At 37.7% G+C, this 14,566-nt stretch overlaps 1 protein-coding gene across 2 annotated transcripts in view; it reads right to left on the bottom strand.

The window, feature by feature from the left end:
• SMARCA5 (SWI/SNF related, matrix associated, actin dependent regulator of chromatin, subfamily a, member 5) overlaps positions 1–13,499 on the bottom strand; it is a 41,335-nt gene extending 27,836 nt beyond the window's left edge. Inside the window, exons 1-6 of one of the 2 annotated variants that reach the window (XM_010356729.2) lie at positions 12,838–13,499; positions 9,128–9,205; positions 5,028–5,194; positions 2,221–2,321; positions 1,133–1,233; positions 219–398 (exon numbers count right to left, since the gene is read on the bottom strand). In XM_010356729.2, coding sequence (XP_010355031.1) covers positions 219–398; positions 1,133–1,233; positions 2,221–2,321; positions 5,028–5,194; positions 9,128–9,205; positions 12,838–13,014 — 804 coding nt within the window. In that variant the 5' untranslated portion in view covers positions 13,015–13,499. The remainder of the gene's footprint in view (positions 1–218; positions 399–1,132; positions 1,234–2,220; positions 2,322–5,027; positions 5,195–9,127; positions 9,206–12,837) is intronic. The other variant, XM_010356730.2, reaches the window with a different exon arrangement.
• Positions 13,500–14,566: the final 1,067 nt, after the last annotated feature.

Genomic DNA, 14,566 nt, shown 5'->3' with positions numbered 1-14,566 from the left:
TGTGTTAGCCAGGATGGTCTCGATCTCCTGACCTCATGATCCGCCTGCCTCAACCTCCCAAAGTGCTGTTTTTTATCCACCAAGATGATGCTACAGTTGTAAATATTAATATTAGCGAAGATCCCGTTGCTTTTATCCTTCCTTCTGCTATACCCATACTCAAGCCTGAATTCAAATTATTTTGGCATCAAAAATGCAATGAAATACTAGAAACTTACTCTTTGTTCTTTATCTCCTATCAAACAAACAGATCTAAGTGTTGGTACCCATCTCTTGAATTCACTCATCCAGTTGTGTAACGTAGACTTAGGAACCAAAACCATATGAGGACCAGGAATGTTTCTATAATGTTTCATGTACCCAAGAAGAGAAATTGTTTGAAGAGTCTTTCCTAGACCCTAAAAGATTTCAAAATAACCGTGAAGCAATGAAAAACAAAAACATTATTTCACAATTATACCTCCCAACATACAGAGATAGATATTTAAGAGAAATACCACATATTTATAATAGTTAATAAATGGCAAAAACTTAACATATGTCAAAGTTTGTAAGTGTTATGTCATATAATCTTCACGAGTCTCCAAAGGAGGTATTATTATCACCTGCATAAGGCCCAGTTTAAGTGACATTCCCAAAGCCATCTAGCAGAGCTAGCATTGAAACACGTTTCTTTTGACTTCATACTTTCTTCAACCAATTAAACGTTTTAGCACTATAGCAATAAGGAAACTTTTTAAAACATTCATTACATAACTAGTAGTTAACAAAAGATAAAATGTTTTATAAGAACTGTACAAGCTACCACCTGGAAAAAATGCTTATCGTTTATAAACAACTAATGACCTCACTTGTGTTTTACAGAACTGGAAGGAAACAAATCAGTGTACTATAAAAGTCATCCAAAAACATGTTTCTCAAATGTACTGTTTTTAAATTTATTATATTTTCACAGATGGAAATTTCTCACAATTAAAATATAGATCACACGCAATTAAGGCAAGCTGCTTATACCAGTTTCAGAGAGGATCCATTTGTTAACAGTTGTAAACTGTAAGAAACTTTTGTCAATTTAATGTATAAGATATTTTAAATACAAAACATACCCTTCAAAAAATCTACCAACACATACCATTTCATCTGCAAGGATACCATTGATGCCATTCTCATACAAAGAAATGAGCCAGTTTAATCCTCGGACCTGATAATCTCTCAGTTTACCCCATTTTACATCTAAGAACAAAAGAAAAGCACAATACGCATTTTAAGACAAGAAATACAAGGCAATCTCTTCATCTGGGCCTACAATATCTACTGACTTCATTTTCATTACTAAGGGATTCTTGAAGAATAGGAACTGTGCAAGTTCCAAAGTACTACAGGTAGCTGCCATGGTCTGAAGTGGATACGCTGGACATGGAAGATAACCAAGTGCAGGAAACATGACTGCAGGAATCAGAGTACCCACTCCAACAACTCAGTTCTTACGTTACCCATATACTGCTCCGAGAGACTCTTTGGCCTCTTGTCTTTTTAATGACAACCCAAGTGTTCCTAACCAAGTATTTTCAGCTTTCATAAAGACCAGATACAGGTTATCTGGGGATTTTATTTTCTTTCTAATAAAAAAAAAGGAAATAGGAAATTCCTAAGTTACTTTTCCAATATATCTTATACATTCCAATGTGCTCTCTTTCAGGGTATACTACTTATTTTGCTCCCCAGAATAATTACCAAATATACATAACAGTCACCTGATTTTTCTTTTTTAATATGTACACAGCGTACCCCTCATTTCCTTTTGAAAAATACTTGAGGATAAAAAGCTAACCAATAAACAAATACATTTCACAAAATATTAAAACAAATTAATATAAAAACATCAGAAAATAACTAAGCAGATGTGTTCATGAAGTACCTTTTTTAAAATAAATTAGTTTTCTTATCTGGGACAAAAATAAAGCAAAATGATCCCTAGTTTTACATATACTTCAGGGCAATAACAAACACAATGACATTTTATATAACTTTGAAATACAGCACTACTGTCATATAATATGCTCTCATCTCCATCAAAATCTGAAGTTTATTTCACAACCAATAAACACCTAAGATTACTAAAAATTTGCTTCACAGATAGTAGCCTACACAAATCCAAAACATTAACCAAAGGATGTCTCAAAGGGCAATTTTTTAAAAAATCAAGTGTGTTTAACATACATGATGGAGAGTCTTCAAATCGAGTGCAAACATTGGTTGCTTTGGAGCTTTCTGTTAATAGTTCTTCATCCTCCTCTTGCTCTGTTCTACGGTGTCGGTAACTGTTAAGATGAAAACAAAATTACCCGATTTGAGTTTTGGCTTTAATTATCAGCTACTATTTCAACATCATAGTCAAGTGGCTGACCAAGATTCCACAAAATTAAATTTCTAACAGGCATCAACCAGTAAACAGTAGAAAATATGAGTAAATTTAAATCTGCAACATTTTAGATAATTATTTAAAATATACATTAGTTATTAAAATATAGCAGTATTATAGATTAACCACAACCCAATAAACTCAAATATGATAGTCAAATTTCAAGAACTATGTAGTCAGAAAATCTCAATATTTGAATTTTAAAGTGTACACCTTTTTAAAAATCTTTCTGCCAAGGGAAAAAAAGTTCCAGAAACCACATGTTTAAAACTGCAACTGTGAGCAAAAGGGGCAGCATGAGGACTCAGAAATTTAAGCAGTGACCAGGGATTAACCAAAAATATTTTTAAGTACACATCTAAATTCTACATCCTAAGAGAATCAGATATACCCCCTTGAAAATTGATTTTCTCAAGTTTTAATACTGTCAATTAATCTCTAAAGGGCTCGGTTCAATAAAACTATTAATACTTACTCCCCAATTCTGACACTTTCAACAAATATTTTCATCTTATTTGGAAAAAGGCAGATTCTGCCTCTACTGAGACCCCTGAATCTAATTTGTAACTTCATTTCTACCAAAACTACATGCGTGGTAAAAGGATAACTGGCCTTCCAAGATAGAAGCATTCCTCAGAAATTCAAGGGCCTTCTTGTTTGTTATATATGCTTCTAATCATAATCAGTACATCCTAGTCTGTTATTCCTTGTACTTCTCTGCATTCTGAGCCTATGAAATTGAGTACAAAGATCTACTTCCATCCCCAATTTATTCTCCATAAACTGGGAGATAATTTTAACATTTTTATAAAATATCCTTTATAGTTACTCTCAAAATGCTCATTACAGTTGTAAAACTTAAAAGTTGAGTTGTCATTTATTGTTAAAAACTGAATATAATTGTGAATGCCTTAAAAAAAAAAAAAAAAAAAAAAAGAACAACGTATTCCTGGCCAGGCACAGTGGCTCATGCCTGTAATCCCAACACTTTAGGAGGCCGAGGTGGGTGGATCACTTGAGATCAGAAGTTCGAGACTAGCCTGGCCAACATGGTGAAACCCCATCTCTACTAAAAATACAAAAATGAGTTGGGCTTGGTGGCGTGAGCCTGTTACCCCAGCTGAGGTACAAGAATTGCTTCAACCCCAGAGGCACAAGTTGCAGTGAACCGAGATCACACCACTGCACTCCAGCCTGGGTCACAGAGTAAGACTCTGTCTCAATAAAAACAAACAACAAAAAGATTTAAAAAAATGTATTCCTGATACTCAAAGACAATACTATCACCCTCATTACTTTAGGTAAATTAGCTTCCCATTTAAAATGGTTTCAAGAGTAAAGAAATCTGTTAACTAGGACTCTTTCTCCCCAGTAACACTATATAACACATCAAGCCAAACAATGTATTATGTATTTCCAATTAGGATAATAATAAAATAGAAAAGAGTAACAGAAGTGTTTCTTTTCGAGACATCATATTGACTATCTCATAACAATATTCATTACAGTAGTTTCCAGTTTCACACCATGACACTAATGATATTTAAATATCTGCAAACTTCTGAAGTCTGAAATATTTTAATAAGTATTAAAATAGTGCTTTGGTCACAACGGATGAGAAATAAGATATACTGAATGAGTGAAATACCCCAAATAAAAGGTATTATGCTTACAATGATAACCCCTTCAAGATGAAGCTCATACTTCCCTTTCAACAAATTGTGTAGTGAATTTAACCTTGTTGAAATTTCTTTTAGACAATCTTTTGTATTTTAATTACTAATCACAGTTTTCACTTTGGGAATTTTACACAAAGCCATTTCAGGGAGCCAAGACTGCCCTAAATCTACTATTACTAATCAAACATCTTATTTATCCAACCAGGACAAAAATTCTAGAGAATTTCCAATTCAACATGTAAGAATTATTTTCAACAACCACCAAAGGACGGCATACAACCTGACACTTCAATTTATATAAAAACAACTAAGTATGCAACAAAAAGTTTAAACAAGCTGCTGTGATGTAAGTCATCACAATATCCCACACACCACACTTTAGATAAAATACCGTCAACATCTGTATGTGATGGAGGAGCTTAGAGCACACCCAAGTCAGATTCAAATTCAAGTCTGGATCATTTTTCAATGTGATATTAAACAAGCCACTTAACCTCTGCATTTGCTTCCTCTCTGAGGAATGACATGACATCTGAATTCTATACTCAGTATGATTGTTACAATTCATAAACTGTGTAATGCTACAAAAAATAAGGCGTTATACAGTTCTATTGTTCTCTTTTTTTGTAGAGATGGGATCTCCCTACGTCGCCCAGGCTGCTCTCATACTCCTGGACTCAAGCAATCCTCCCACCTTGGTATCCCAAAATGCTGGGATTACAGGCAAGAGCCACTGTGCTCTAACCAATATGCATATTTTTATATACTTATACATTTATGGCTAAATCATGCCAAGTCAAGCAAGGCCAAATAAATAATGGCACTAAAATAATGTTTTAAGTTATTTATCATAGTGATTTTATGCTTCTACTGAAGACTATCAAAAATAAGTTTGGTTGAACTATGAAGTTTAAACTATTACTCACTCGCCAACTGATAGTAAGTTCTGCTTCTCATCTTTTTTTATTCGTGGGCGCCCTGGTTTCATCTTCAAAGGTGAAGTTGGAGTCTTCTGAGCAGCAGGTTGAATGAAATGTGCAAACAGTTCTGTCTGCTTTAATAAATACTCGAATCTATTTGCCCGGTCAGTTTGCTGAAAAAAAATTTAAGATACATTTTATCAGAGTATCAATTAAAACTTCAGAAATCATGCCTCCATACAATGAACTCAGCCCCCCCCCCAAAAAAAGAACTACAGATACATACAACAACATGGATGAGTTTCAAAAGCACTATGCAAAGTGAAAGAAGCCAAACACAAAAGACTACAGGCTGTATGATTCCACTTAAATGAAATGCTAACTAGTGACAGAAAGCAGATCAGAAGTGGCAAGAAGGTGGGAGCAAGAACTGATTATAAAGGAGCAGGAGCAAACTTTTTGGGGATGATGGAACTACTCTGCATCATGATTGTGACGGTATTTAGATAAATATTTGCTAAAAGTCATTGAATTGCAAACTTAAAATTATTTTATGTCAATAATACTTCAATATAGTTGATTGGAACAATTTTTAAAATATTAAGAGGCACTGTGCAACACAAGTGAATTTATTCAGAAGCTAGAAAAAAATGTGACAAATTTTAAAACGATATTGGGCTTGATACTATTCCTTCATTTTGTATCTGCCATCTGCCCCTTTGAATGTTCCCTATTATAAAACCGAGAGAATGGAAGACATTTACTTGGGTAAAAAAAAAAAAAACCATTAAGAGTCTTGAAGACAAATTTTCATAAAAATAATGAAATTGAGAGCCATTAGGCAGCCTTTATACAGAAACAATAATAGTTTGATGAAACAAAGGAGAAGCAAGACAAGAAAAGCTCAATAAACAGGGAAACCAATTAGTCAACATCTTCGTCTATAAATGTTTAAAATGTCAGTTTGGGAATGAATTACAAAAAGACAATTGCCTAGCAAACACAAGAAGTATCCAAATGCCATAATGTTGTAACAACTATGTATTTTTAAAAGGAACACAATCATTTTTTAAGGTCACACCAATGTAAAAACTGAAGCCCGACTTACTATTAGGAAGGCACATGGTTATAGTGTTTCATTGGGTCACAAACGGCAGTCATTGCAGCAAATGAATCTGCACAATAACAAGACTGAGAACATGCTAGAACCCCAGTAATGCCCTACAGATGACAAGCCTCCGCTATTTATGTTTCCCAAAATTACGGACTGTTTTTACAGTACTGAACAAGATACATATGTGAATGCAAATTTTACATAATTACATTTCTTAATTTATAGATAATGAAAGATAAGTCAAGAGCATGCATCTAGAAGATGTTTGGACCGAAAAAAATAATTATTGTGATTATGTTTGGAATCAAGAGAAACTGCTTGAGAGAATTAAAAGGTTAAAACTGAAATGTCTTGAGGGAGAAAAACTAACAGAACCTAAAAAGCAGAACAAGAGAGTATGATTAGCAACCTGGAAGAAATCAATTACAAAATCAAATGGAAATTAAAGTGAATAGCTTTGGATTAGCTTCTTTCTCTGAGACAGGAAGAAATGAGGTAGGACAGTAGAGCTATACATATGTTTGAAAAGAGAAAGAAAATAAAGACAGGCCTGCAATTCTTTGTGGAGGAAGACTGAAAATGAGGGCATGGGAGAAATGGAGAAGAAAGACTGATCAGAGTGGGCACATTTTAGAATGGCTAAATGAGATTGACAGGCAATAAATACTCAAAAGTCCAAGAAAATAAAAACCATACACTTATTCTGGCACCAATCAGCACTAGTATTTAGTTTTCTGAAGTAGTACTCAGCATTCGGGGTTCAAGAATGAAGAGTGGATAGTGAACTTATCTATGGTTAGGAACTAGCAGATGACAAGGGAGCCTGCTTAGAAAAAAACTGTTCAGGTGAAGATCACGATGTCAAAAAACGAAATGATGCTGGGAGACTGAAAAACCTGGAAGAAATGAGAAGAGTTCCAATAAATGCCACTAAGAAAATGAAAAGCATTGTAGAAAACCACTGAAAAACCTCCATTTCTCAGTCAAATTTGTGTCCTAAATAATACTTTGCAAAACTGTTAAGAAACTCAGAAGGGGCCAGATCATAAGAAAGGGGGCAAATAAAGAAGCACAAAATAATCCATGCAATAATAGAAAAATACTGAACAAGGGTGATATGGAAAAAAGAATAAACTTGTAAGTAAACTTATTATTAAAAAGTATGCAGTAATGTCATGGACATCTTGAGTATACCTGAAGAGGAGTTTTCATTCATTGAGGTAACGCTAAGATATGTTAAGTAAAAATTATGAATACAGTTTTGGATATTCTCAAGTAAGAGGTATGAATAGGATTTTAAAGTAAATGAAAATATTGATAACAGGCTTCTGGGCTAGAGGTTAAGTATTTGAAAATATTCAGTTTAAATATACCAGGTAAAAACCAGTAAGAATCAAACTGTCTAGGAAGAAATGTTCAAATTTTAATAAGGAAAGACAAAGGAATAAAAAAGCAAAGAGGATATTATCAAGGGAAAAATGTCTTTCAAGGCAAGTCAAGATTTTTGAGGAATGGTCAACAATATCAAGCACAAATCAAGAAACTAAAACTGAGCCTCAGAATTGGCAATTAGATTCACTGGTATAGTGTCAGAATCTAAACTATAAAGAGTTAAAGCAGTATTAAAATATGTAGACTGTATTCAAAATAGTATTCACTTTAAAAAACAGAGGCAAATCTATTTTCTCTCTAAATTTGATAGCAAAAAAGGTGACAGCTACATATATATATGTAAACTACGTAACAAATCAAACCTCAAGATAAATCATTTATAATTTACATAGTATTATATGCACATAGAATACATATCATAATTTTAAGATTTTGAAGTTATTTAAGAGATTCAAAAATATTTACTGATTTGGAAGAGAAAGTCAAAGGAAAAAAGTATGTTTTAAAAAATACGTAAGATCTGCTATGTGCCAGATATTGTTCTGGGTACTGAAGACAGAAAGAAAGATTAAAACACTGTTCTTCCCCTACAGGAGCACACTGTGTAGTGGTATTCTTATTTAATACATTGTTATTTTAACTTTTTAAGATTTCAATACAATTAAATGAGTTTAATTCATATAAAGCATTCAGAACAGGGCCAGATATGGCATACATTCACTGTTAGCCACTAATATTATTATTAAAACTGAATTTAAAGTTAAAGCTCTGTGTAGGTACTGTTTAAGTCAAGTCACAGTTTTGAGAAGTTTCTTAGACGATACAGAATGTGAACTGGGACTTGAATGACTCCAGTATAATGTCATGTTCTTTTTGTAAAGATCGCATCTATAATATAAAAATGCTGTGAGCAAGGAGCATATTTCTCTTTTTGGTAACTAGCAGAGTATAATGCTAGCCAGGTGCAGAATAAACATACATTGAGGAACTATTCTGGTCACCTCACTTCCAAGGTTAAATTTTTAAAGGTGTCGTTAACATAACCAGATAATGACGTCATATTATGTTAATTCATACAATACTTCCATTTGGTTTAAATAGACACATAAGATACGGAAGTTATAGTATTCCACATTACACATATTTCAAATGGATATCTGTGCCCTAATTACAAAACTGAACAGATGTTGCTACGGTTTGTGTCCCTCTCCAAATCTCCCATGTTGTAATTTAATCCCCAGGGCAACAGTGTTGGGAGGTAGGGCCTAATAAGAGGTGATTAGGAAAAGATTACTGTCATTATCTCAGGAGGAGGTTATCACCAGTGGGCTTGTTATAAAAGAAAGTTCAGTCCTGTCTTGCTCTCTTCTCTTGGCCTTCCTCCATACAATGACGCTGCAACAAGGCCCTCAGCAAATGCTGGCCTTGACCTTGGACTTCCCAACCTCCAGAACTCTAAGAAATAAATTTCCTTTCTTTATAAATTACCCAGTCTGTGGTACTGTTGTAACACAAAATGGATTAAGATAGACGTTTAGTACATTTAATCACCTAATAAAAAGTTTTCTTTATAGACTCTATTCATAAGCCTAGAACATACCATTTTTTCTTCATAGGTAGGATCTGGTTCTTGGATTTCTTTTTGCTTTCCAGGTGACGCATCATCAAATACTTCCTGCTAGAAAGAAAACATTAAATAGAATTGGTCTTCACAAATAGTAAACTACCATTACAGACCAATTTCTGCCCAAACCACATCTCTAATAATATATTCTCACCTCAAACTTCCTAGAAACTTAAATGGTTGTCATCTAAACTAACAGAAAAACTGATAAAATGATATTAGATACTATGGGGATAACAACCTATTTAACCCATATAAACTGGATGGTTGTTGCAAAGATTAGAACACAAGATTATCTTCATCATCCTAAAAGAAAACTACATTTAATACAAACCAATCTGTTTCTCTTTTCTGTAATAACCATGAAACCAAATTAAACAGTATAAAATATGGGGAAAAGTTCCCTTTTTGTCACAAAACTACAGTATCTACTATGCTACTACACAAATGTATACAAAGAAATCAGGATTAGTCACCCTGATTTCCATCTGGAATATTACAAAAACTTTTTCTCCCAGCCTAAATTGAATACTCTAACTACAGTCTGAGTCCTAAACTAGTAATAAACGTTATTCTTGCAAATGTATTTATCCTGACATTCATATGTGACAAGCAACAAAATCAACAACTTCTACACTGCAAAGTTCTATTCATCCATTAAAAAAAATCAGCAGAAGTATAATCTTCATTAAAGATGCACAAATCTATGCTTAGCAATACACGCTGTAGTAAAACTATCTGTGACCAAGAGGTTGTGGGGAGAAGACCTGGTATGGTACTGGAATAAAAGGTAAAATGACCTTAAGTCAAGTATAACTTCATTGTTAAGACCCTTGGCACTTGTGTGACCCTATGCTCATCATAAATCTCTGGTCTCCATATGTAAGTGACAAAGCCACCTACCCAGTCGTTCACAAAATTCAAAAATGTCATGAAATGCAACCTACAAAAATAAATTGTGCTTTCCAACAGTAGTTATTATTTCTTCCATAGTTTAAAAAAAAAAAAAAAACTGACTTCCAGGCATTTTGACATCATATTATTGGCATATCAATCTAGTCAACAGAGATGAGGATGAACACAGAAGAGTTCCACATTGCCAAAAGGATAACTAAAAAATAAGTTGCTCCATTGACCTGTTAGTATCATGCAAAAAGAAAAAAAGTAACTGAATACATCGGGAGGCTATTTCTGGGAAAATCAGCTTTGCCACACACACACACACACACACACACACACACACACACACACACAAAACAAATTCATGCATGCTGAGTTTATTCTGTGATTTTAGAAAAACACCTTAGATCATACTTCCAAACAAGAAAAAGGCATTTATAAAATATTCATTTTCCAAGTGCAAAACAGATTAAGTTGTGACATATATTAGGCATGTGTGCTCAAACTTAGTTTTTATCATGAATTGCAGTGATTCTGAATTTTGTTAAACAGGAAACTGACAGTACATTTTAAGACAAAAAAATCACACTATGTCAACAACAACAAAAAACTGAACAAAATGAGTCAGTCGGCCGGGCGCGGTGGCTCAAGCCTGTAATCCCAGCACTTTGGGAGGCCGAGACGGGCGGATCACGAGGTCAGGAGATCGAGACCATCCTGGCTAACATGGTGAAACCCCGTCTCTACTAAAAATACAAAAAAAAAACTAGCCGGGCGACCTGGCGGGCGCCTGTAGTCCCAGCTACTCGGGAGGCTGAGGCAGGAGAATGGCGTGAACTCTGGAGGCGGAGCTTGCAGTGAGCTGAGATCTGGCCACTGCACTCCAGCCTGGGCGACAGAGCAAGACTCCGTCTCAAAAAAAAAAAAAAAAAAAAAAATGAGTCAGTCATAAGATGCATAAAAAATAAAATTCCTAATATTTCTATACTAGGAAGGTAAAAATAACTATGTTATTCAATAAATTGAACTGCCAAATACGTTTTTTTGGTAAGAACACGGCAGAGCAAGATGGGTGGGAAAAGGCTCACTCTGAAAGGCAGACCTGAGTTTTATCACAGGTTCTACCTAGCAGAACTCAATTTCCCCATCTGGCAAATGAAAATATCACTAATTTAATACGGTAGTGATAACATCTATACTCACATTTAAACTTAAAATCAATTTTCATTTAAAATAGCAACTTCAAGTCAAAAAAGTTGACTTGCTTTCGGCGTAAAATTACTCTGTCTTCAGATATGAACAAGACCTCTGGTGAAAATTTATTTTTCCAAAGTTTGGATGGCAGACCCCCCTTTGAGAGAGGCTGAGGATAACTACAAACAGATTTTTGTCGAGAAACTACACAGTTACACACAATTGCTTTGTATCAAACCCCTTAAGCCTTGGAACGGGAATTCAAGTTAAAGAGCCCTGGTAACCCAAAAGAACCACCTCCTTAAGGGAAAAAAAAGACAACACTGAATATATTTTAATTTGAAAGAAATCTTATCTTAATCACTCAAAACTACAGGAACTATCAGGAGTTCCTACGTCACTAAACCTGCCCTCATACTAAAAGTTCTTTAAAAGATTACTAACATTAATGTTACTTAACCCCAGCTACCCAAATAAAACTACTGTGCCAAATGCCTCAATGGTAAACTACGCTCCCATTTCCTTACTGTACAATGTGCGTCAAGACTCATCTTCGGAGCAGTATTACTTTCATTCTAAGGATAGGAAAATCCCAGAAATCTTTGGGCTCCGACTTACAAAATATTTCAAAACAGGTCGAAGGCCAAGGATAACAATTGGAAGGAGCAATTACTTTTTCCCCAGATATTGCAAAGCCTGGAAGCATATCCAATTTACCCGCCTGGCAGTTTCCTCATCTTTCCAGCCCCTCAGTACTGTCAACATCCCCTGGCCAACCCAAACCCAGAAGTCTCGGCAGCCAAGTGGTACTAATTTTTTTTTTTAAGGCCAGAGGCCAAAAAGAGAAAAAGTGCCGGACTGAGAGCCGATCAACTGCGCCTGGTTCTCTAATTCATTCCTACACTTACTCATCCCCCCTAAATTCGATGGGGGATCCGAGACAGCCGCTGCTGCCTCGGTTGCTTCCCTTCCAGTGGAACAGTGCCTGGGAGGGGCTTCCTCTCCCTTCACAGAAGCAGCTGCGCCCCGCTTATCCCCACTGCGCACTCGGCCATCCAGCTCTCGCCATTGTTTCTGCCCAGAACAGATACCGCCCCCGCAAGGAACGGGAAGAAGAAAAGGAGGCCCCAGTCCTCAGACGCGCTGCTTTTAAATGCCTCCTTCACCCCGCCCGTGCATCCCGCTCCTAAGGGGTCATCTCCTCGCCCTTCCCCGAAGTTTGGTGGAAACTAAAAACCACATTCAGAGGTAGGAGAGGGAATTATGGGAATCTAGTGAGAAAAAAACGATGGGTCTCCCTGGGCCACGGTAACCAAGAACATCTGTTCATTGAGAGCGTTCAAAGATTTGTCAAGATTCACGAAAGAGACAAGTAATTTCAATGTGAGGAGCCGGAAATCCATTTTGCTTGGCTCGAATAGGTTAAGAACAAGGGAGCAAGGGTGAGAGCATCATTTCGTATCCACAGGGTGTGAAGCTGAGTCTGGTGCAGAGAGAGAAGCCCGGCTCTGCGTCCGATCGCCACGATCTGGCAAGGGAGCCAGCTCCTCCTCCCCGCTGCGCCCGCTCCCCACGCCGCAAGCCGCCCTCACCTCCATCTCGGCTTCTGCGGGACCCGCGCTGGCCGCAGACGCAACCGCCTGCGCAGCGACGCCCTCGGGGCCGCCTTTGTTGCTGCTGTTGCTCCCGCCGCTGGCGGTCGAGGCTGCGGGCTTGGAAGGCGCGCTCTCGGGAGGCGGGGGTGGCGGAGGCTCGGCCGCGGACGACATGATGTTCCGTGTGCGTCACCCGCTGCTGCCAGAGGCCGAGTCCGGCGGGGATGGACGGGGAGGCCTAGGCCTGGGTGGCTACGTCGCAATAAACTGGTGGAGGAGCGAGACTCCCACCCGAGCGCTCCCCCGCGCCGCGCCTCCGCAACGGGCCTGAGCCGGGCCCAGGAGCTGCACACTCCCAGACGTTCTGCTCTTCCGCGGGGCTCTAGGTTCCACCGGCGCTTACCTCACGGCGGGAATCACGTCGACGAGGATGGGCGGGGCCAGACGGGTCACTGAGGTCAAGGAAGGCGGGCTGATTTAGAGAAGGGCGGAGGGTTGGGGGAAGGGAAAAGGAAAACGAGAGAGAGACTGAGGCTGGGAAAACGCTTCGCCGCCTCCTCCTCCTCTTCCTCTGGCAGATATCATCTAGCTCGCCAGCATCCAGGACGACTACCTACGCCACCGACTTTCAACCCTCGCGAGATTTCTTATTGGCTCACTGACTGGGTACCGAGTGCGCATGCGCACACTGTCCTCCTTGCCCTTGGCCCCTCCTCCTCACCCTTGGCCCCTCCTCCTCCAGACCTCTAGCGGGTTCGGGAAAGAGTAGGGGGGACCCCGAGGGAGCGCTAGGAGGCGCAGGTTTGTGCGTCTGCTGCCTGGCAGGACGCGAGCTCAGTGTTTTAGGCTTTCGTAAGGGCTCACGGTTCTCGTTGTGTCTTCTGGGCCTGTCTGGGATCGGCGGCACGACTGGAAAACTTGCCCGAGTTCTGTCTGCGCTGCCCATTCAAACTTGGAAGTCTTGTGTCTGGCCCCAAAACTTCTGCCGTATCCGCTTAGAGGCGTGACGCCACAGCCTTAACGACGTTATGGTTACCCCAAATGACGTCTCAACTGTTTTGTTAAAAAAAAAAGAAAAAGTCCGTTAGTTTTTTCTTTATGGTTTTTTTTTTTTTTGCCTTCTCATGTTAGCTGCGTCAATTATTTCTACATATCCTCTTTAAGCACAGAGTTAAATGATATTTCTTCTGAATTCATGTACTAAAGGTAAGCAAATAACATGCACACTACCATGTAAGTGAGAAACACAAATAGTATGTGGGGAAGATGGGTGATATGATGTAATCTTTTCCTCAAGCATCAAACATTAAAATTAAAATGCACATTCTCCTTAAGTGTTCAGCACTCATTTTGTATACTGCCTTAGGCAGCCTTCAATGTAGCTTAAGGGCCTTGTGCATTCATCTCCTACAAAATTTAAATACATTGTAGTCTATTTGATAACAAATCTGCGTACTACAGTAGATTATCTGCCCAGCATAGGGTCTTACTTATCTTTTTTTATTCGTCATATTCAGTATTCTATAAATGTTTGTTGAATAAAGGAGGCACATTTTTCAAGAGTTGAGGTTTGAGCTAACTGGTTATGTTGAATTCCAAACAAAAAGGATCTCCTTTAAATATATAGCCTGCAAATTTTTTAACTAATGAAATAATTCTTTAATTGACATCTGGAAAAATGTCCCCACTGCACTAGAAATGCTAGTTCTTAGACTGTAAGGAAATG

This window comes from Rhinopithecus roxellana, chromosome 2, assembly GCF_007565055.1.
Source record: "Rhinopithecus roxellana isolate Shanxi Qingling chromosome 2, ASM756505v1, whole genome shotgun sequence".
NCBI lineage: Eukaryota > Metazoa > Chordata > Mammalia > Primates > Cercopithecidae > Rhinopithecus > Rhinopithecus roxellana.
The sequence above is the reverse complement of the archived record's forward strand: the minus strand, read 5'-3'. Positions and strand labels throughout refer to the sequence as shown.